The sequence below is a fragment of the Anas platyrhynchos genome, chromosome 13 (genome assembly GCF_047663525.1).
Source record: "Anas platyrhynchos isolate ZD024472 breed Pekin duck chromosome 13, IASCAAS_PekinDuck_T2T, whole genome shotgun sequence".
In the NCBI taxonomy this organism is placed as follows: domain Eukaryota; kingdom Metazoa; phylum Chordata; class Aves; order Anseriformes; family Anatidae; genus Anas; species Anas platyrhynchos.
In genome coordinates this window covers 1,222,508-1,243,319 of record NC_092599.1, presented here as the reverse complement: position 1 = coordinate 1,243,319, position 20,812 = coordinate 1,222,508, and the positions used below count along the sequence as shown (strand labels likewise).

Sequence of the window (20,812 nt, the reverse complement as noted above, 5' to 3'; positions counted from 1 at the left end):
TTATCAGTGATTTTTAATAACTAGTGCTCTACTCTTTGAAGGTCTTTAAAGAAACATAAGGTGAGTAAGATTAGCCTCTATCTGCCCCAACCCTCTGCTGACACCCGTTTGCACTTTGAGTTCCCCTGAATGTCTCCAAGCAGAATTAGATCTTAATTTATATGCAATATATGGAATATATTCTCAGTATAGGCTTCAGTCAAACTTCTCTGACATTGAGAGTAAGATTCCCTCTGACTTTATTCAGCTTATGGCCACAGTGATGGAGGAAGCCCGAGATGCCCACAGCTAGCATGAGGAAGGGCACTGCTGTTAGTACAGTTCAGTTCTTTGTGTTAGATGAGCAAGGTATTTATTCTGGGATTGGTTTGAGGTTTTGCCAGTTGCTCTGATGCAGAAGAATCCTTGGTGGATGAGAAATCAAATTCTCCAGAAAATGTTACCAGGCCTGATGAAGCAGTTGAGATAAATGTTCGGAGGTTAGGATGCTACTTTAATCTTAACTGCATGTAACTTCATAGTAATGTCTTGGAGAAGTCAGAGGGTATCACCATGCTGTGTGTTCAGAAATATCTAGCTGTTGCTCAAAGTTAGGACTTCCAGCTCTGGAGGAGAGTAAGCCTTGCTCTTTTGGGAGAGCCGGAGGATTTTTGTTTGAAGGGTGATGGTTTGGGCTTGTTTTTTTTTTTTTGTAAGCTGGTGTGTTGGTGCATCAAGGAGGTTCAGTTGCTGAAGAGAGTGGATGCGAAGGGAATCTATTAACTGGACTGTCTCAGAAAAAGAGCAATTTTATTTCAGAGAGTGCCTTCCAACTGGGTGAAAGTGACGGGATATAAATAAAACATTCATACGGCTGGAATGGGGAAGACAAAATTGAAGGTGAAAGGACAGAAAAAAAAATGAAGCCTGCTCTGTAAAATGAATCTTCTGTGCAGAGTCCTGCTTTTCATTAGGAGCATAGCATGGACCGAAATATCTTTCTTTTTTTAACTTGTTAAAACTGAATTGACAGCTCAGGAAGACCAAGCCTCCATGGACCAGGACTGGCATGGGTGCTGTGCATGCAGATTCTCCTTTCCAGCTCCATCCAAGCCCCAGCAAACTCAGAGAAAACACTTGCACAGGGAGAGCTCCTCTGCAGTCCTGGCAGTGCTTAGCCCCTCTTGTAAAGGGGCTTGGGGACTTGGCTTTTTTGGTTTTGCTTTGAATTTGCAATATTAGCTTACTAGGCTACTGCGTGTGATTATAAACCTATAAAAGTGCCTATGTTCCGTTTGGTTTATAAATTTTATTTTGGAAGAACTGACTGAATGAAATGAGAGGGCTGTTTGCCTTCATAATGCAAGGCTGACTGATTTACCATCCAATAAAAGTAAAGAAAATTGTAAAACCCAAAATGGTTAACACTATATAGCAGGGGGGGAAAGCCATTAGGGCATTTGCGCCTCTCTTATTTCCAAGCTATGAATAATTTTGGCAGTATTTTCCAGCACTGCCAAGGCAGAGCAGCAGTGTGCTATCAGCTGCACTCGCAGATGCTGCATTGCCATGACAACCTTGTGCAAATGCGCGAGCTGCTGCCGCTTGTCAAGCCCGGCATCACTTGTGACCTGCAGCTCGATGAAAGAGCCTACCTGCATAATACACGCCGTGGTATCGCAACTGCCCATGCAGATACAGGCATGCTAAGTGTAAAGAACCAACCTGGGAACTCCAGGGAGTTTCAGGAGCTCCCTCTGCCTCCGGACTTCCCTCCTTGTCCTCGGAGGCCGGCTCTTTGCACTGCACCCAGGTACTCTGCACCTCGTCATTCTCCTGCCGCTTACAGCAGGCCCCTTGTAGCAGCATTGCATGCATAGGATGGAAGAGAAATGTTTGGTTCTTCTGGCATCTGTACCCTGATAACGCTATTGCAACAAGGTCAGAGTACATTTGACTCAGTAGGTGTGTTCAGCCTAAACCCGTTAGCTCCACGGGACAGGGCACGGCTGTGGTCTTTTGACCAGAGGACCCATGGGGAGGTCACACTGTGTGCGCTGACATGCAGACATGGAAGACGCCATTAATCACTTTTCTGACACCGTAAATTGTGTGTTCGGTTTGGCTGAAGAGGAGGCTGGTAGATGTTTTACTGAATTAATGCATACTTCTGTGCTGCTGGAAAGTTTGCATCTGCAAAAAAGTTTGGTATGTCCAGGTGAAAGTGCTCTTCAAAACTGCTTTATTATGCATGAATATTTATGAGGGCCATAATGTTTTGAGTTTCCTGGTCTACCTGCCCATTTGTATGTTTACACACATTAGCCTACTGTTCATGTTTATAATCAGTACCTTTCACTGGATGTTCACTCCTCCATTTAATAGAAATGGAATTGGCTTGAAATCATTTGACCTAAGTTTATTTCTATTCCAGGATATGTTAATAATTTAAGAAAAATCTGAAATAGCTTTGTGTCGTGTTCATTTCACAACTATTTGTTGCAGAAAAATTGTACCTGTGGTAAGGTTGTCTGGCCTCTGCCATTATGAGCAGTGCTGGTTCCCCAGGGTGTTCCTGGAAGTGCTCAGGTCCCACACGGCCATTTCTGCAGCTCTGGCTTGCCGGCGTTTCTCTAATGGAGTGCTTTCTTACCACTTCCACAAATATTCTCTTGAAAGCTGAAGATAGATGTTGGTAATTTTGGTAATTACAGGAATTAGATTACCCAAAAAGCTTCAGTTTCTGATCACATCATCTCGAATACCCAACATTGTGGCAAGGATGTGAATTTGCCTGGCTCTGGGCAGCAGTCTGTGCTTACTCCTGCGGTGGATCCCTTGTGCAGGTTGCACACATGCCCTGGGACGTTGGTGTAGCTAAGATGATAGCTGGAGCTGCTCACCTCAGGTGCAGAGATACCATGCTGCAGGCAGAGTATCCTCACTTCATTTTGCTCAAAATTTCAAACCGAGTATTGGATGTTCTATGGTGTGTGTGTGTTTTTTTTTTTCCCCTTTTGCATTGAATTATTCAGTATTTGAAGTGAGTAAAATTAAAGATTTCTAGACTAGTGACGTTTGGAATATAAGAAGGATAGCAAAATCTATTTCATTTGAACTCTAATCTCTGGTCATGTATAAAATGAATAAAATGCAATAAGTGTGGAGAAATATGATTTATAACAGCAGCTGAAGTCTGGCGCTGAATACCCTAAAATGCCAAGATTGTATGTCAGTCAATTTAGTAGTGTAGCAGTGAAGGTGAAGAATGAAATGAAGTCTTTCTCCGATGATGTAATCTTCTGAAAAAATGACAGATAAGAATTATTTCTGGCTCCAAAAAGCTAAGTGCTGAGCCACTGAGAGAGAGAAAAGCCATTATTTTAATAATAGATATTATTTTAATAATAGTCAGGGATATCTATTACTTTTGTTGCACTCTGTGTTTGTCTCTTAGTGATTTGTAACTTATTTTATAGCTATTATAACAAACACGAATGGCAAGCAAGGGATATTAGGCAGCTCTGAGGACTGATAACGGGTGTCTGAGCTATTTGCATTTGTGCTTGAAACATGCCCAAACTCAGCTGTGATTGACATTTGTTATCACCTGATGGACCTTCTCTGACCCAGCGAAATGACTTGGTGGGTCCTGGGACACTCCTCTTCTGGACAGACACCCACGCTGGACAATGGCACAGCACAACTGAGATCATTGTAGGAAAACTTCACCCATTTTATAAATTCTTCCGTTGGCTTGTGGACTTGTAATTAGCATAGAAGAAAAATAGGTGCATTCTGGAGCTTCCATGTTCTCCATGCGTGTGTTAACAGGTAGGGGACCAGGAGAGCCTGTCCTTGCAACTGGACATGGGTCGCAGCCTTGCCACCACCTCCAGCAGCCCATCCACCACCCTTGGATCTGCTGCGGGACACAGCTTTCATCACCACGCTGTACAAAACACGAGAGAAGATGAATCCAAAAGGAGACAGCTCTTCATCCTATTTCAGCGGCGGAGATGCACAGAGGACCATGCTTCAAACAGCACTATTCTTGCAAAAAGATTGTTTGGCTGGCACATCCTTCTGTGCCAGATTACCACTTCAAAGAGACGACAAAACTCAGAATCCTCGTAAAGTCAGAGGATGCCTCAGTTCCAGGGAGGCACAAATTCAAAACCACTTTAATCTTTTGTTGACTTAGGACAGGGCCATCACTGTTTATTTCTTGGCTGAGCAACTCCTAAACGACTCTAAGTAGTTCATGGGCATCTTTATTGTCTCGGTAACTGATACAGGAGAAAAATAGTTCCTTTTTTTCCAGCAGATGCAGAATCCCTGCAGTATATAGTCTGTATAAACTAGTTGACTCATGGGATTGTCTTTGATACTGTTTCAATTTCTGTTTTAGCCATTTGATGCCCTTTGAAAACAGCAATGTGCTTTTCCATTGTTGATCTGTCCAATTACCTGAATAATTTAATTTCTAGGAGATAAGCTCCTAGAGTTTCTCTGAAAGGCTGGAGAGACAAAATTCCTCCTCCATCTGCATCGTAACCCTCAGAGCAAGTGCCTTAATATTTAGTATTTTGTATTACCATGCAAGTTAGGGATAGTATCCAGAAATATTTCTTCTTCTGATGTATGCAAATTCCTTCCTTGCATAAGGAAGCTTCCATTATAAGAGAAGAAGCTGTGTCTAGTATTTATCTCAAATAGCTAGAACATTAAAAATACGTACATTTATTTCATCTTTATTCTGTGTGTTTGCCTGTGAAATGCAAGCTGAAACACTAAATGTATCGGGTGCTCTGATTTAGGAAACAAAATTTTCAGTTGGCTTTGACAGTGTGACATCAGAAGGAGCAGTTTTATACTGCGGGCAGAGGGAATTGGAAATTAGTCCTGTTGGAGCTGTGTGCTGCTCTACTGTCTGCCTTTATATTTGGCCTCTGCAGGTGGTAATCCTTCAGAATATGACCCCAATTTTCCTTTTGTTATGCCAAGCCTCCTGCTGCTAGAAACATATTGAAGTGTAATTCATCACACCCGTTACCTGCCTAGCTCTGGCGTGCAAGGAAGCCAGGAGCCTCAAATACGACAGCGTTGACAGACGTGGCTCGGGGATTATCAGCGTTATCCCTCACATCCCCCACGTGGTAGCTGTGCACTGTGTCTGCCGTGTCTTGCCAAGTCTGAAGGAGGGAAGGAGATCCCACCTGGAGCTGTGGTTTGGGGCACTTCACAGCTCTGGGCACCTTCTTCTCCCAAGCCTCTGCACTTCATAACGTGGCTTGGAGCAACCCCAACCAGGTGCGCCCAGGCCCTCGGGTGACCTGAGGAGAAGTGGGAGGCCACCAGTGCCTGGAAGGGCAGCGGGCAGCAGGACACGGCGTGGCTGCTGGTCAGGCTCTTAGGTGTCTTGGGGTGTGCTCGGTTAGGTGGTGTAAATGCTGTTAACACAATTTCAACCAGTTGCTGGTAGCTTGCTGGTGACAACTGGAAGAGTGTCAGTGCTGGGCAGGTGCTTCAGGAAGGTTGGATGAAAGTCGCAGTGCGAGCTGCAGAAACAAGGTGCCCGTTTGGGTAGCTTCCGAGGGCTCTCCGGATGAAACAGAAAGGTCTTTGCCTCTCTGCAGGGATTTTTTGAAACTGGTGCATGTCAGAAAGAGGCCTTATCCCCAGTGAAGTAGGTTGTGCTGCAGTGTTGGAGGGGATGGAGGTGTGTGTTGTACTGCTCCTATTGCTCCCGTGGCAGCAGACAAACACTGAATTTTAGTCTATTGCAGAACGAGAACGGAACTGGGTAGCGGTGAATTATTATTTCTAGTTCTCAAAGTCAACATTTACAGAAGTAATTCTTAGGCTGAGTCCCCTGTGTGTTTACTTCTCCAGGACAACTGAATATTGACATTAAATGTGGTATTTATTGTTAACAGCCAGTTCACCTTTGGTCACCTTTGGAGATACAGTTGTGGAAATGTAGCTGATGAGCTGATGTTGCATCGCGTACAATGTGCAAGGCTTGGCTTGCTTCCTGAGGCAGTTAATGACATATTTTGTTTTCTGCTTCACTGGTGGCGATTCTTCAGGCTTGAATCTTTTCTCATCTCCTATCTCATTCTTGTAGTAGGAATTGTAATTGTCTCCAGTTGAGTGCATGAAAGAAACAAACCCAGGCCTGGTTTTGTGACCATGACCCATACGGCATTCTTGTGGTGAGCTATTATTTATTACTTTTATAGTTTATTTGGAACTCCAAATTTCTATTTAGTTAAGGACAAACACACAGATCATATTAAATTATTATTAATAATAATAATAATAATAATAATAAGACCAAGCAAAGAGAAGAGTGATACTTAAATATTATTTGCAAATAATAAAATAAAAAATAAATCCTTCAAAGGAATATAGACCTGTTGGAAGAAAAGTGTCTTAAACGGCCCTAACAAAAACTCATTTTCCTTAGATCTTTGAGCTTTTAACATTTCTTGGAAGAAGATAGGCAGCTGTTTCTCCCAGCCTGTGTGAGAGGACTTTCTTCTGGGCTTGCCGTGTTCCCCATGGCTCTCCAGGACTCTGTCCTGCTCTCAGTGTAGTGAGTAGGTGTTGCAGAGCCTGGCAGTGGGTTTGGGTTTGAAGCTGTCACCACAAGATAAATATTTATTGCTGCTGTCGCTGGGTTTCAGCGCTGTGCTGAGACAAGCTCTTGCTTACTGAGGGCCAGCAGATAGCCGATGACCTCTAGAAAGAGTGAGGTATGATTGTTATTAGTCTGTGTAAAAGAAATGTAATTTGGGGAGCTACTTTCCAAACTTTAATCTTCTTTACTTTCATATCTCAGAAGGGATTGTGAAGCTATTTTGTAGGTCCTTGCTTTTTCTGTGGAACTATTTTTGTTTTTCCATTACACTGAAATATACCCGCAAAGTTAACTGGCAGTTTTTTCTGATCTACCAGATATAATGTTGTGAGATGTTCCAAAGGACACTAACTTAATAGGCAGACTATTTCCACTGATGAAAGCCATCCAGCCTCAGGTCTGCTGTAACTAGCCGGTAAAACGGTTCCCGTCAGACACACAAAGCTCCTCTCCAAGCTGCAGAACAAACATGTTTTTTAGTTGAAAATCAATTTACAAAGAAAAAACGTATGCTTACCTCATCACCTTTTAATTCTACTTCAGTCCATTTATTGCCTATTGAATTGTCTTAACCGCGGGTGCATTACATATTTCTGTACAGTGGCTGCAGCGGATAAATGTAGGGGAGATAGAGGTTAATATGCATAGTGTGCCGTAGGCATTAGCAGGTGAGCAGAGAGACTGCAGAAGGGCATTTCAGGTTGAATCTGTAAAATCTAAGACCTCCTCCGAACCTGAGAATTGTTCTAAATATTGTGATCTGTGAGGTCAGAAAAGGAGACGGCCTTAAGTTGGGGTCAAGACCCTACTCCGTTTCTGGGCTTCTTAAACCAAGACACTGCACAGTGCAACTTCAAGGAAATGAGGGGTCTTTATAAAACAGGCAGCGCTCGCTGGAAGAGTTTCTTACAAAGGGCTCCAAGCATGGAGCTGCTGCATGCATACCGTGCTGTGGGGCTGCACGCCTGCCCCCAGTCCCAAGGCACCCTGACAGCAGCTCAGTCCTGGGGCCATGCTTCTGCCTCCTGCACCCTCCCCTGCTCCAGGCGTGTGCCCAAAGCGGCTGCTGGTGAGCTCGGCTGTGCCTTCACTGAGCTGCCCCAGTGCTGCCAGCTTGCAAAACAGCCAAGGCTTAAAGGGAAATTTTCTGAAACGAAAATCCCATCATTTCCTCCAGTGTCACCTTTCATATAATTACCGAGCGCAGAATTTTTAATTAAATGGTGTGACTGATTCTGTGACATTCCCACAGACATTTCACAAAGGCTATTTGCGTGCCTTGCTATTTTGTACAGTAATAACTGCAATCAGCATAACTACTATGATTTGTTTATCAAACGTCCCTTGGGTAGCATCCGTTGTCATCTGTAAAACTTGGTGAGCATCACAATTTACATACCATTGCCGGGCTCACGGCGCTGTTGAGTTGTGTTGCTGAAGCACCATCGATGCTCACCTCCACAGGAGAGCGCGGTTGTTCCGTGTGCTGTGAGAAGCACCCACCAGTCACAGCAGCACAAAAAGCACGGCTGTTGAGTACTTTCTCCCACCCCAGTAACATCTTTCCTGCTCACATAAGCTAGTTTTTCCCCAATGGTCAAGAATGTTATATTTTTTAAGCCACGCAATTCTGCAAAAATCAGGGATCAGAAGGTGCAGTTCTTAAGCAATGGAATTAACAGGTTGAAAAGCGAGGGGAAAAGTGTCTCAAATAATCGTCCGTCTGTACCCCAGCACAGAGGGAGTCCTGAGGGCATGCATGGCCACCCTGCTCCGAATTACAGTGCTTGGTTGCTCGACCTCACAACCTTTAGTGTCTGTTGTAGGTACACAGCTCGCGTGTGTTGGCATGTGCACATACCTTTCGCCACCAAGATAATCCAATGCTACAAAAGCACGCTGACCTACTGGCACCGCGTGGATTGCAGTAATTAGGAGCGGTAGGCTACAACAGCGGCAAATGCTGTGGTCACCATCTCTCATTTGTTAAACGACCTCCTGCAACTGCAAATCTCTGTCCTCAGGATCACTTCCCAGATGTTTGCCACTGTTGTATAAAATGTGATCTTCCTGATAACTAGCTGGGGGGATGCTGGAGCTTGGTGTCCACAGGGTGTATTTTTTTTTGTTGCTGGTGGTATTTTGTTTTGTTCTGTTTTCCCAAAATAATGTTGAAAGAAAGAGAAACCACTTTCCCTAACCGCCGTTAAAACCTTCTAATCTAGGAAAAGAGATTTTGTTTTGTTTTGTTTTCAAGACTGCTCTATTCTCTAAAGGGCACTGCTAAATGACAACTTTAGCAGATTATGATGCTTAAAAGGATGGGGATGGAGGCAGGGGTCCTGGAAGTCGTCAGCAGATAAGCTTCAGGGCGGTGTGGTATTATTTGCACTTGAGCTGGTACCATCCAAGTGAAGAAAGCAAGTGTATGTCTGTATCTGCAGGAGCCAGCGGCAGGAACCCGAAATGCATGCGTGTGCTGTTGGAAAGCCTCAGTGGGGCATGAAAAGAGGATTACTGAGCCAGGTCGGTAAAGAGAGCTGACAGGATTGCTTCACACGAAATATTTTATATTTCTCAGACAACAGAAGTGCACATTCCTTGTGGAAAGTCATGGTTGCCTGGGTAAAGTCGCAGTTGCCTGAGACATCCATAAATCAAGCTGTCTGGGGACATGGGGAAGGCACGAGCTGTGCCAGCTGGGCGCCTTTCTCTGCTCGGGGCACGGCGCTGCCCTCCCCGCTGTTTTCCCTGCTTGGCACAGCCTTGAGGGCCTGGAGAGGATGCAGGAGGCTGCCTGCTGCCTGCCCCTGAATTAGGGTGTTTTCAGGGGTGCTTTGTGACTGGAGAGCTTTATGCAGTCATACCTGCCCTGGGTCCTGGCCACGGTACCAACAGCCCGTGTGGCCCCGTGAGAAACACAACGTGGCCCCTTGTAATGGCTTGGGTGGGTGACAAATGGCCAGCACCTTGTCTGGAGACAGAAGGCATTGGTTCTTTCTAGGCAAAGCTGATCTGCAGCTGTAAAGGTACAAGCAAAGCCTCCACTGGAGGAAAAAAATAGATATATTCAGCTTTTTTTCATTTGCCTTTAAAGTGCTGTGGTAGCTCTGGTGGCTAAGGGGGAGCATTAGGCACTAAAGTGTCTGAGAACAAATTTATATTCAAGTCTCTTTGCTTTCCATATATTTGCAAAAACATAATGCAGTGGGAGCTAATTTTAGTTTTTATTAAAAATGTTTCTCATCCTTACGTTTGCATAACATAATGTAGGGGATGAGATGAATCTGCAGATGACCTGCAAGAGTCTTCTGGGAGATTTATAAACTGTCTACTTCATCTATAAGAACATTTGTTTTAATTCCCATATAAAAGTGAGATAAATTGGTTTGTGATAACACAAGTCCAAAAATATCTGAAATTACCCATTTATTTCCATATTACAAAATAACACAATCCACTGCCTAATTAGAAAGCTGAATTAGATGAAAGGAGCAGTTGCTCCTGATTAGACTATGAATGCAAAAATTAGCCTACAAAAAGTACTGCTAACTAGAAAGACTTCTCTAAGAAATGCTGCTATAAGTTCAGTTATTATGGGCCAGCAGTTGGAAATCTATCCACTGCATTAGTGAAGACTGATAGGTCTGATCCTGCGGTGCTTTGCTTCTGAAAGCAATCCTAACTCATGCAAAATTGTCCATTGATGTAGTTGGTGCTATAAAAATTGCTGGTTCTTAGATGTGTGTATTCAGGACCGGTCTAATTTTCTCTCAAGGTTTTTAAGGTAATTTTCATCACTTGCATGAATAAAGCAAGAATCTGGAAAACATGGAAATCTAAAATTCAAATGGAAATCCTTTATGTAAAATAAATGATAAAATCTAGGTGTCTTTGCATGTGAATGATATCCTTAGGGTTTAGTTTCTCCAGTGCACTGCTTCAAAGTCTGAGGCATTTGTAACGGCAGCTTGTTACGTTTAACATTAAGTTAAAATTTGTTAGAATTTAGTGCCTGATTGAGAGAGAAGGGGAGAGACAGACATGAGAGTAACCCTCTGGAGTGAGTTTCCCTGGGTGGTGTAGTGCACGTGCCTGCAAACCTCCACAAAAGTGGGCTTGCAGACCAAAGCGGCATTGCTCTTAGGAAGCTTTGGTTTCCACCAGAAATACTTAGTTCAGTTCCAGTTCCCATTCAAGTCAAGGTGGAGCCTTTCACACTGAATCTGAATCTTAATCTCTTAATTTTACCTCAAGTTTGGAAACTAGCAGGTTTCACTAACCATCTAAAAAAGGCATACAGGGCTTGCATTGTCAGTTAAATCTTACCCTTTGTATTTTAAATCACCAATTTCCATTCATTTAAAATGCTTTCAGAGAGTTTATCAGAAGAAGTGAAATAAGAAATGAAATAGTTTCATGTAAACTGCATTTTTATGTTTGACTGGTAAAACCACAAAGCAGAGATAAAATACATAAAACTAAGGTTCTGCATAATAAGCATATCTATTAGTTTCCCTTATCTGTATAAAGCTCCCATTTGTCATGAGAAGCATTATGTGTCACTCATCTTGCCTTGTTCTACAAAAGCTCTCTTCTCGCTCTCCTTTTATCTCCCATCAGCATTTGCAAGGTAGCATCACGCTGCAAGACCCCACTGATTAAATAATAGTTTAACCCTCACCCCCGTAATAGCATGAGGAAATCAGGATTAATGCCTGCGTGCACCTGGATAAAAATGTTTTGTGGTGCTCTGGAGGTTGCAGCATTTGGGATGGCAGCAGTGTTTGGAATGGAAGGATTTGGGATGGTGGCAGTGTTTGGGGTGGCTGTAGTGCTGCCTGCAGGGGAAGTCACCCCAGGCTTGGCCAGGCTCCTGTTACAGCCCATGGAGAAGCCCCAGGGGAGGCCACAGGTGTCTCCACAGGGCTTTTTGAAGTAGCTCCTACTCAAAGTGCATCTTTCCTCCTGCGTTTTTGAGACCCTCTGTTGCTGCCACACACGGCGTGCTGGTGGCAGCCAGCTGCTGCTCCTCGTGCTGTGGTGATACAAAGTCGGACTGCGTAACTGGCAACTTCGTCAAAACTCCTATGGGGAGCTGCTGGGTTTGTTGCTGAAGAAGAAATAGGATTTGAGTGGAGAAAATCTGCAATCAAACATAGATGTGCTGTTTCTGTCTGTGGAACATAAGCAGCTAATTGTGTGTGAGGCTGGCAGTGCTGTGCCAGTTTGCCAGTAGCTTTTTTTTTTTTTTTTTCCTGTCTTTCCTTTTCCCCCCTCCTCCTGTGGTCCAAACTCCTGCTTTCTCTGTAAAGGTTTTTACGTTCTCTAGGAAAGTCAAAAATTAGTTGCAAGATATTACCGTACATTTTTCACCATATGGCTTCCTGAACAGGCGTGCTGAGGGTTGAAGTCATTTGAGAATAGCGCTGAGCACACCACCCCTGAGCGGTACCCATGTGTGTTCTGTACTGGTGGCAGAGCCCCTCGCTAGCACAGACCTTCTCTAACCTCGTAGAAATGCAGGTCTCATACTACTTAATATATATTCACTGCCTGTCAGGTTTAGTTATGTACCTTGTATATAGAAGCACGTTATTCGATGTGTTACAGAGCCATGTCCTTCTCAGACTAAACCAGAAGGACTGCAGATGTTGCGTTAGCTGGCTTTCTTCCGAATTATTGACAGAGAGGTATGTGGTCTGAATGCTGAGCTGAGTCCGACAGTCCCTAGGTGTAATGTAATTTGTCATGTATGCAGCCCACAGCTTCCCCGGCTTCAGAGGCGCTGTGTGCCTGCAGCTCCCAACTGCAGGAGCTCTTTATGAGCTAGAGATAGTAATTACCTTACTTAGCCAGGATGAAAGCTGGTAGAAGTTGCAAACATTTGGAGGATAAAGAGGGCATCTTCCTGCCTATCCTTCGGTCCTTAAATTTCCAATTTTCAAAAAGCTATTAATTTAATAAATATTTAAATCAGTGTTATTTACACCAGCGCAGTGCACTCAACCCCGACCGAGTTACAGGTTATTTGCTTGGATGTAACCGAAAGGAGGATTAGCTCCAAGGAAACTAATGCACAGCAAACTGCCTTCTGTCTAAAATGTCCTTATAAGATGAATATGTGCTGTGCTTATATATATAGAAATCAAGAAATGGAATATGCATACATAGTGCAACAACATTCAAAGGCAAGGTATAAGGTGAGGAATGACTAGACGTGCAGTAACCCTGCAGAGAAGAGCAGCAGGCAGCAGTACTGCCCAGCTGCACAAAAATAAAAAAGGGCTTTGGACTGGGTGACCCCTCATGCTGCCTTCCAGCCTCGAATTGTGTAGCTTGGCTCAGCATTTCCTCACAAAATGTGAAGGGTTATTTCCTAATGGCCTGGCTTTGGCAAAATTCTGATAACATCAGTGTCATTTCCTTCTGATAATGAGTAAATAGGAACTGAGAAGGCACTTTAGTTTTTGCCTGTGTGCATCAGTATAGAGAGATGTCTGTGCACAGCATGTTTTTTATATTTTCCATAATGCATTTTATTGCTTCCAGTGGTCATCTTAATCAGTATGATAGCAACAATTATGTAGCTATAACTAGCAAGTCTGGAGACAATCGTATTTTTCCAGATACGACAATTTGGAAATATCTGGGTAGGGTCAGCATTTTACTGTGCCATTATATTTATTTATGGAGCTTTTCCATCAGAAGTTCAAACTGATTAGCACTGAACAGAAGGAGAAGAGAAAATAGTGTTTTGAAGGAATTATCCACAATGTGTAATAATTTTTGCATGTGTATAGATTTGCCACATATTTAATTTCTGAACAGGATCTGTAGGAAGCTTGCTCCTTTTTCAGCTCCCTCACACCTGCATTGTGCTGTCTGTGTCCTTTAACTCAGGAAAATCCTTTCAAGTTACAAGAATTGTTCTAGTCCCTCTATCAAGTGTGTCTTCTAAAAAGATAATTAAAAAAAAAAAAGAAAGAAAAGAGGCTTTTCTAACCCTATGGATTTGCAGAATACGCTTTAAAATACTTGTGGTTTCTCTGAATGCTGGTCTCATGGGAGTAGCTGTTCTCTGACTTGCATATATACAATTTTTTCATAATAAGCATAGCTAAATGACAGGAGCACACAAATTGTTATGTATTTTCTGCAGTTATTTCAATGAATTGTACAGAATTGAAGTATAGTAAAAACAAGAAAAAAATCATTTAAAAAAAAGTAAGTTTTTTTTACTAGCCTATATTATAGTTTTAGTGTTCTTCTTTATAATGTACAGTAGAGCTAAGTTTGAATTTATACCAGCACTATCAAAATCCACATCTGTTCTTCACTCCTGAAATAAAAAGGACCTATGCCATAAGTGTACCAGAGAACTTGTCTTGTTAAAAGGGACCGAATGTTTCTATTGCTGATCCTCTGAAGGGGCTGCTGATCCCCTGCTAGCTGGTGCGTGTTGGACCTCATGGCATTTTGCAGTGTCGAAGTTTTGCCCCTTTGGTTGAAAACCAAAAAAATTAAAAAAAAATAAATTAAAAAAAAAAAAAGAAAAAAGAAAGTTTTTAAAAGGTTAACAAGTTCAGCACGCAGTGTCACAGCCACTGGTCAAAGCACCAGCATGAATACTGAGAATTGGGTCAGACAGCCCCACCTGCCCGCAGTGGTGCCCCAGGAGAGCCTGGGCTGCTCGGGCTTGCCTTGACCACTGGCTCCCGTCTGCTCACCTTTCTGCTGCCCTTTGCAACGTGCAGTGCTCTGCTGCCCTGTGTTTAGCCCACCACAGTTACTTTGTTCATATTCAGTGCTCTCTGAGTACTGCAGCCTGCTTCCCAGTCATCTTATTTGTAATAGTGCCTCATGTGTTCTGTCTCCTAGCTCTACATACAAACTACCACACTTACAATATCCATGAACTTAAGTGCTTCAGTGGCCCTGGGGATGCTTTACATGCCGAAAGTGTACATCATCATCTTCCACCCCGAGCTGAACGTCCAGAAGCGGAAGCGCAGCTTCAAGGCTGTGGTGACGGCAGCGACGATGTCGTCCCGGCTCTCGCACAAGCCCAGCGACAGGCCCAACGGCGAGGCGAAGACGGAGCTCTGTGAGAACGTGGACCCCAACAGTGAGTACCCGCCTCTCCCTGGGGTTGTATGTGTGTGCTGGAGACCTTGGCCAATGCCCCAGTGCTTAGTATCATTTGGCCCTTGCAATTAAAGATTTTTGATGACTCGATTTTATTAAATTCTCTCTTTCCTCCTCGTTTTTTTTGAGTTGTGCCAGTTGGCAGCAACTCCTTGCACAGGGTGCGGTAGCTGTGAGGGACTCCTCCTCCTTCCCCTCCTTGTGAGTGGCAGAGCAGCAGCATCCTCGAGCACCTGCAGCATCCTTCAGCCTGGGGCACAGTTTCCAGGATGGAGAGACAGGTGCCAAGCTCACCCATAGCCCTGCTAACCTGAGCTACCATTACGTTTTCTGCAACGCTTCTTTGCAAAAAATCTCACCACCCCAGAAGTTCCTATTTAGGGATTTTATCCGGTCCCGTAAAAGTGAATGCAGATCTTGTCATTGATTTAAGAGGATAATAGATCGAAAAGATGCTTCCAATTTCCTTAATGCACATAGCATGGTATATTGTAGCACAAAATTACATACTGAGGCCATCAAATTTGATTTGCATTTGAATCTGGAGGGAGCTGAGGAAGGAGACAGCTGCACAACTTTGTAGCATATTGGAAAGGTTTAGGCATGTCTGCAGTTTTTATGAAAAACAGATCTGAATGTAGAGAAATGCCCTCTCCTTGCCCATGATCCGTTCATCCATTTGCTGCTGAAATCCCTGCCACTTCTTGTCTATTAAACTGCTGTCTGAATATCTGCCTCAAAGCAGAAACTCTGCTGTCAAAGCAAAGTGGGAACAGCTAGCAAATTATTGACACAGCACTTTTCCTCCCTTTATTCACCCCTAGAGTGTGTTTCTGTGATGTCTTATCATACAGGTATACAAAGCATATTCTAACTGGAAAAACAGAATTTGTCTTCACAAACTGTGAACTGTCTTATGGGGCTGGCAGAAGCAGGAGACAGCAAGGAAATGTTTCTAACAAATTAAGGGCCGTCCCATGCCTCCTCTGAGCAGAACCGTCACCGCATGAGGAAAGAGATTTATTTCCTGCCGTAGGGTATTAGCCAGCGGGAGAGCTGCAGTCCTCTGCTACGTCAAATGTCTGCTAGGCAGCACGAAACCCTTCCGCTCTCTGTCCTTGGTTCTTCTCCACGCTGTGGTGCTGGGGCTGAGCCCTCCCGTGTGCAAGCAGGGCAGCTCCTCGTGGTGCTCGGGGAGGCTCACGGCCCCTTCAGCACGAGGGGGAGCAAGGAGGAGGAAAGGTGAGGAGGGGAGGGGGTCCCAAAGCCAGCTAGCAAGTACTGAACTGTATTTCAGTAATTCCTGGTCTGGTCAAATGAAGCGGAGTGAGCCTCTCCTTCAGAAAAAATAACATAAAATAAAAATTTTCTTTTAAGGACATAAACCAGAAGAAGAGGAAAAAAAGTTCTTATGATGAAACATTCGATGTAGAAATAGAGGTGTTGCCCTGTGGGAACTGGTTTTTGGTAGTTTCAAAATCTTGGTTTTCCCTTCTGATTTCTTTTTCCTGTTCTGCATCTTATTTGCAGTTTCCAGACTTCTGAGAATAGTTTCCTCCCCTCCTCCCAAAGCAGTCAGATTTTTCCCTGGGAAGGAGATGTTTTTATTAAAAAGAAATAGTGCTCAGTTAAAACCCCATATTTATTACAAAGCAACGTTTTCTCACCCAGGGACTATATGCCAGAATGCTCTTTTAAGAGGCAGTAAAAGCAGTAAGGGGCAGATTCCCCCACTTGCCGTGGTGTGCAGGCTTCTGTCTTAAGGATCCAGCCTTCAGCCCTGGTTTTGTTAGCACTGATGTAAAGCTGGTGTAAAGTCCACTGGGAGGGAAGCCGTCACAGCTCTGAAATTGATGTACGTGACTGGAAAGTGATTTCTCTGAGCTCTTCGGCTTACATGGAAGACTCTAAAGTCCCATTTGTTAAACTTAGCCGGCCAGGAAACATGCAACCGTATTAATTTAAATGTCTTTCTCCAAATACTGAGCTTTTTAATATTAAAGGTTTGCAAAACAAACAAACAAAAACATGTATTTTTGGCATCTTTTTGAAATTGGTATCGACCCCCTTGCCAATAAGAGGAGGCGGGGAGCTGGCCATGGCCTGCATGGGGCTGGGCATGCTCTGGCTGCCAGCTCTGCGACAGGCTCCTTGGAAATCTCTTAGGCTGAAAGTTAATTAATTGAGGGCAGTTAAGCAATGAGTCTGAGACTCGCCAGCACAGTGGAAACAAACTTAGCTGCAGGTCTGGCTTAGCTACCACGTGTTTCCTTGGAAGCATAAAAGTGCAGTTGGGTTTTTGTTTGATTTTCTGTTGAATTTCCTGGTGATGCTGCTGTTCGTGGCTTGCTCAGGTACTGGAGACTGGAGTTGCCATTTCTATTGAAAATACACAAATATTTCATATCTTCTAAGAACAGATTAACAATGAGCTATCAGCATGGGATTCATGTACCTCCAAACATCGGGGAATTTGGTGACTAAGCCCAAATTTCTAGCCTGTCCCACTTATACGGCCTATAAACAGAGTGAAAAAGCAAAATGTGGATGGTTCTACAGAAAACCAGCCTTGCACAAAACCTATTTTTTTTTAGTATTAGCTTGAAAAGCCCTCCTAATGAATGGAAGATCTGCATGTAAAATTGGACAGCCTGTCAATTACCTGGTGAGCCCCAGCAGCAGGGCTGAGCTCAGGGTAGAAGCAGGGCACGAGAGCCTCAGCTGGTGGGCACGGGTCCGAGCTGGGAGAAAAGGTGCTGAGCACTTAGGAGAGGTGTGGGCTCAAGCACTGAGGTCGCAGAATAAGTATAAAAGAAACTGTTCTAATGTGGGAGGAAACCCATTTGAAATGCAGTGACCTTACATCCTGCCCACCAGGAGCAGGGACTCGCGGGGTTGCAGCTTTTGCTTTAGAATGCCTTAAAGTGAGAAATTTCACAGGCTGAGCTCCCCGGCCCTGACCTGGGAGGGCTTCCATGCTGAATTGGATATATTAAGGCCAAGCTTCTCAATCTATAGCTGTGCTCCTTGTGACAACTCTCTTAATCATTCCAGCTTGCCATCTGGCATGTGCATGCTTTTACTCATTCAACATCTTTTTTCTGCTAATACATGTCTGCATCTGAAATGTTTTGCAGCAGATTAAGACGAACGGAATTTGGTGCACAGCAGCTTCTGCCCGTGTAACAAGTTCATTCTGCTCTTGTGTGCCTTGCTCAAATTTCTCGGTGTTTGGGAAGATGCTTCTCATCAAGCCTGAAGCTGAACCGAAAGCAACTGCTGGGCTCTGTGTTTGTTTCTGCTGCAAGAATAGGGTCAGAGCCCAAGAAAACATTTGAAACTCCAACCCATATTTAACTTATATTGAGATTTACATGTAATTACCCCTTCTCCTTAGCCACTTGCTTTAATTCGTGGCTTTCCCAAACACAGCAACAGTGAGAACAGCATCACTGTTGTTTGGTAATGAGGTGGTTGCGCTTCTTGTGGGCTGGACCAGCAGACCTTCCTGGGCAGGCATTTGTTTTATGGGCATTTCCCTCTTTAAGCACCACTGAGAAGGGAACAGCATTGCCCAGAGCTGCCCAGCTGCTGGACATGAAAGGGGCTCTTCTGGGCAGATGCTTGCCTGCAGGAATTGGGGTGGGCTTGGCAGTGTGGGGAGGGTTGGTCTCCCACCATCCCCGTTATCAGCCTCACCACCTGTGAGAGTGGCTGTGGACAAGTCCACCCGCATATTTTGCTCTTGGAGCTGATAAAGCTCTGAGATCAAGGCAAGTGTTGCAGCAATGCCCATTAGTATATGGTAGTGAACAGGAGGCGTGCGGCATCTCTGGCCAAGACTGAGGGCATCAAAGTGACAAACAGCTGGAAAGGAAGGGCACCTTGAGGGGGGACATTCAGGGGGTTTAGCTGAGATCTGTTGAGAAGTGGCAAAGGATTGGTGACCCTGTGTACTTGCCAGAAAATTTGGGGTCTGAATAGCTGTAAGGGTCTGATTTTCAGTAGCATTGTAGGTCCGTGGGCTTTTAAGTTAGCAGGTGCTTTGAGGGCTCAATACCTATGCAGGCATCTTCAAGATGATTTTTTTTCTCCTTTCCTTAGCATTACATAGAAATTACTTGGCAGATGATTCTATTTTCAGGAGTGGAGTGCATTGCCTGCCCATTTTCCTAAACAGAACAGGAATCATTTGCAAGTTTCCATTTTAAAACCATGCTTTCCTGAGTGCTGCAAGCTCCTCTCTCTCTGACCAGCATGACAACAAGAACAGTGCATGTCAGTTCTCATTTTTCTCCATGTGCTGGGAATGGACACTGACTTCATCATCAGTAAGCTGTGAATAGTGTCTGTGGGCTGCAGACACCTCTGCAGATGTATGGGCACTGCTTTGCAACTAGTCCCGTGCTGTGCTTGTGTATTTGTTTGTGCTGATCCTCAACACCACTGACATGGCATTGCCTGTTCCATCCTTCCAAGAGACAAAACTGAAATGGTTGTCAGTGATGCTGAGGAACCCAAGAGTGAGTGCATGGACAAGGAGGGACTGGGGAGTGTTAAATTGAAACCAAAATGCTCCAGAGTTTGTTAAAGGGAGAGGAAAAAAAAAAATCAACCAGACCTGCCCTTTTGTGGGCAGCTGCTCCCATGTTCAGAGGTACCTGAACTTCTGTGACCTGGTTCATTGATTTCCAGCCCAGAGCTAATTTTGTGTATTGGCGTCTCTCAGCTTTCCACTATCGCTGCTCTAATCCGATCTCTTCAGTCAGATTAATATCATGGCCTCAGTGACAGGGCAAAATTTGAAGAGTTTGTTGTGAACAGACGCATTATACATACCAATGTATTTACTTTTCCTGTAGACTGCATACCACCAGTAAGAAAGAGTGTTCAAAAGTCTGTTACTTGGTACACTCTTCCACCTACTGTATAGCTTTTGCCTGCTTTCCAAAAAGGTAAGGAAAAAATCTAGCTTCTTTTCATTTTATTCTCAAATAATTATTATCATTATAATATACATGAGTAAATGAGGAATGTGCATTAGCGCAGCTGTGTCAAAACAAGGATCTGTCTTAAAAATTGTTCACATCCATTATCCAAAGCTCCCATACGAAGGGCCTGCTTTGGAAAGTGAAAGCCCAGGACTTGGGTGATTTTAACCCCTGTGCTGCAGGGAAATGAGCCTGGCCATCCTCTGCATCCCCTCCGTGGAGGTGGATCCCAGTGAAGCCTTTGAAGATGTAGGTATTTGATAACAATTTAAAAAGGAAGAAACAAATCATCAAAATTTAATTATGGCAATCAGATCTAACAGCTAACAAAATGCTTTCTGAGTCACTTCTAGCTGCCTTACCAGCAGGGTTGCCTGGCAGCGTAAAAATAACATATGCAAATGTGTGAGCAGTCTTCTTTACTCTAAAATTATAAATTGCTCAAAAAAAAAGTTTGCAAACTATTTTTCCTTTTTTATTTTATTTATTTTTTTTCCTGTGGCTGATCCCAGTGACCACTTCTGAATAGCCACAAGTGAACAATTTTTGAGTGCTGGCTTTTTCTAAGTGTTGTGACTGCCTACATGGTGATTGTGTGAGCTGATTTTGTATTTGTGACTTCATCAGCCAAGAGTTAGTGTTTTTCTAGTGAAATTAGGGGAATGACAAAGCGTTGGGTATTGGAGATAAATAACCAACAGCCATTAACGAGTTCTCATATCTGCAATTGTGTCTGCTCATTCAGCTTTGCTACTGCTTTGAGGTTTTGGCCAGGTATGAAAGGCACTGGCCTGGATACCATGGTACTGTGCACTTGGGGATGGAGGAAATTGCTGTGTACAGCCTTCCAAACCTTGTTTAGCTGATCCCTAATAGGTGGGAACTTGTATCAGCAAAGGTAGGAATGTAGCTAGAATTGAGTCTCTGAGTCGCAGGGAAAAAAAATCCCAAGCACTAATATCTTTAGCTGGTGTAATTTGCCACAGCTCCAGTTTCAATTCAGCTCGAGTTCTTGTGAAGTGTTCAAATTGCTTTTTATTGTATTTGA

The 20,812-nt window shown here is 43.8% G+C and overlaps 1 protein-coding gene across 5 annotated transcripts in view; it reads left to right on the top strand.

Annotated features, from left to right (window-relative positions):
* The window catches only part of GRM7 (glutamate metabotropic receptor 7), a 260,837-nt gene that overhangs the window by 217,732 nt on the left and 22,293 nt on the right, over window positions 1–20,812 (top strand). For 3 of the 5 annotated variants that reach the window (XM_072044279.1, XM_072044276.1, XM_072044278.1), the window contains 2 exons: window positions 14,507–14,753; window positions 19,636–19,728. In XM_072044279.1, the coding sequence (XP_071900380.1) occupies window positions 14,507–14,753; window positions 19,636–19,706 (318 nt within the window). In that variant the 3' untranslated portion in view covers window positions 19,707–19,728. Of the gene's footprint in view, window positions 1–14,482; window positions 14,754–19,635; window positions 19,729–20,812 lie in introns of those variants that run through there. The other 2 variants (XM_027467423.3, XM_072044277.1) reach the window with 2 other exon arrangements.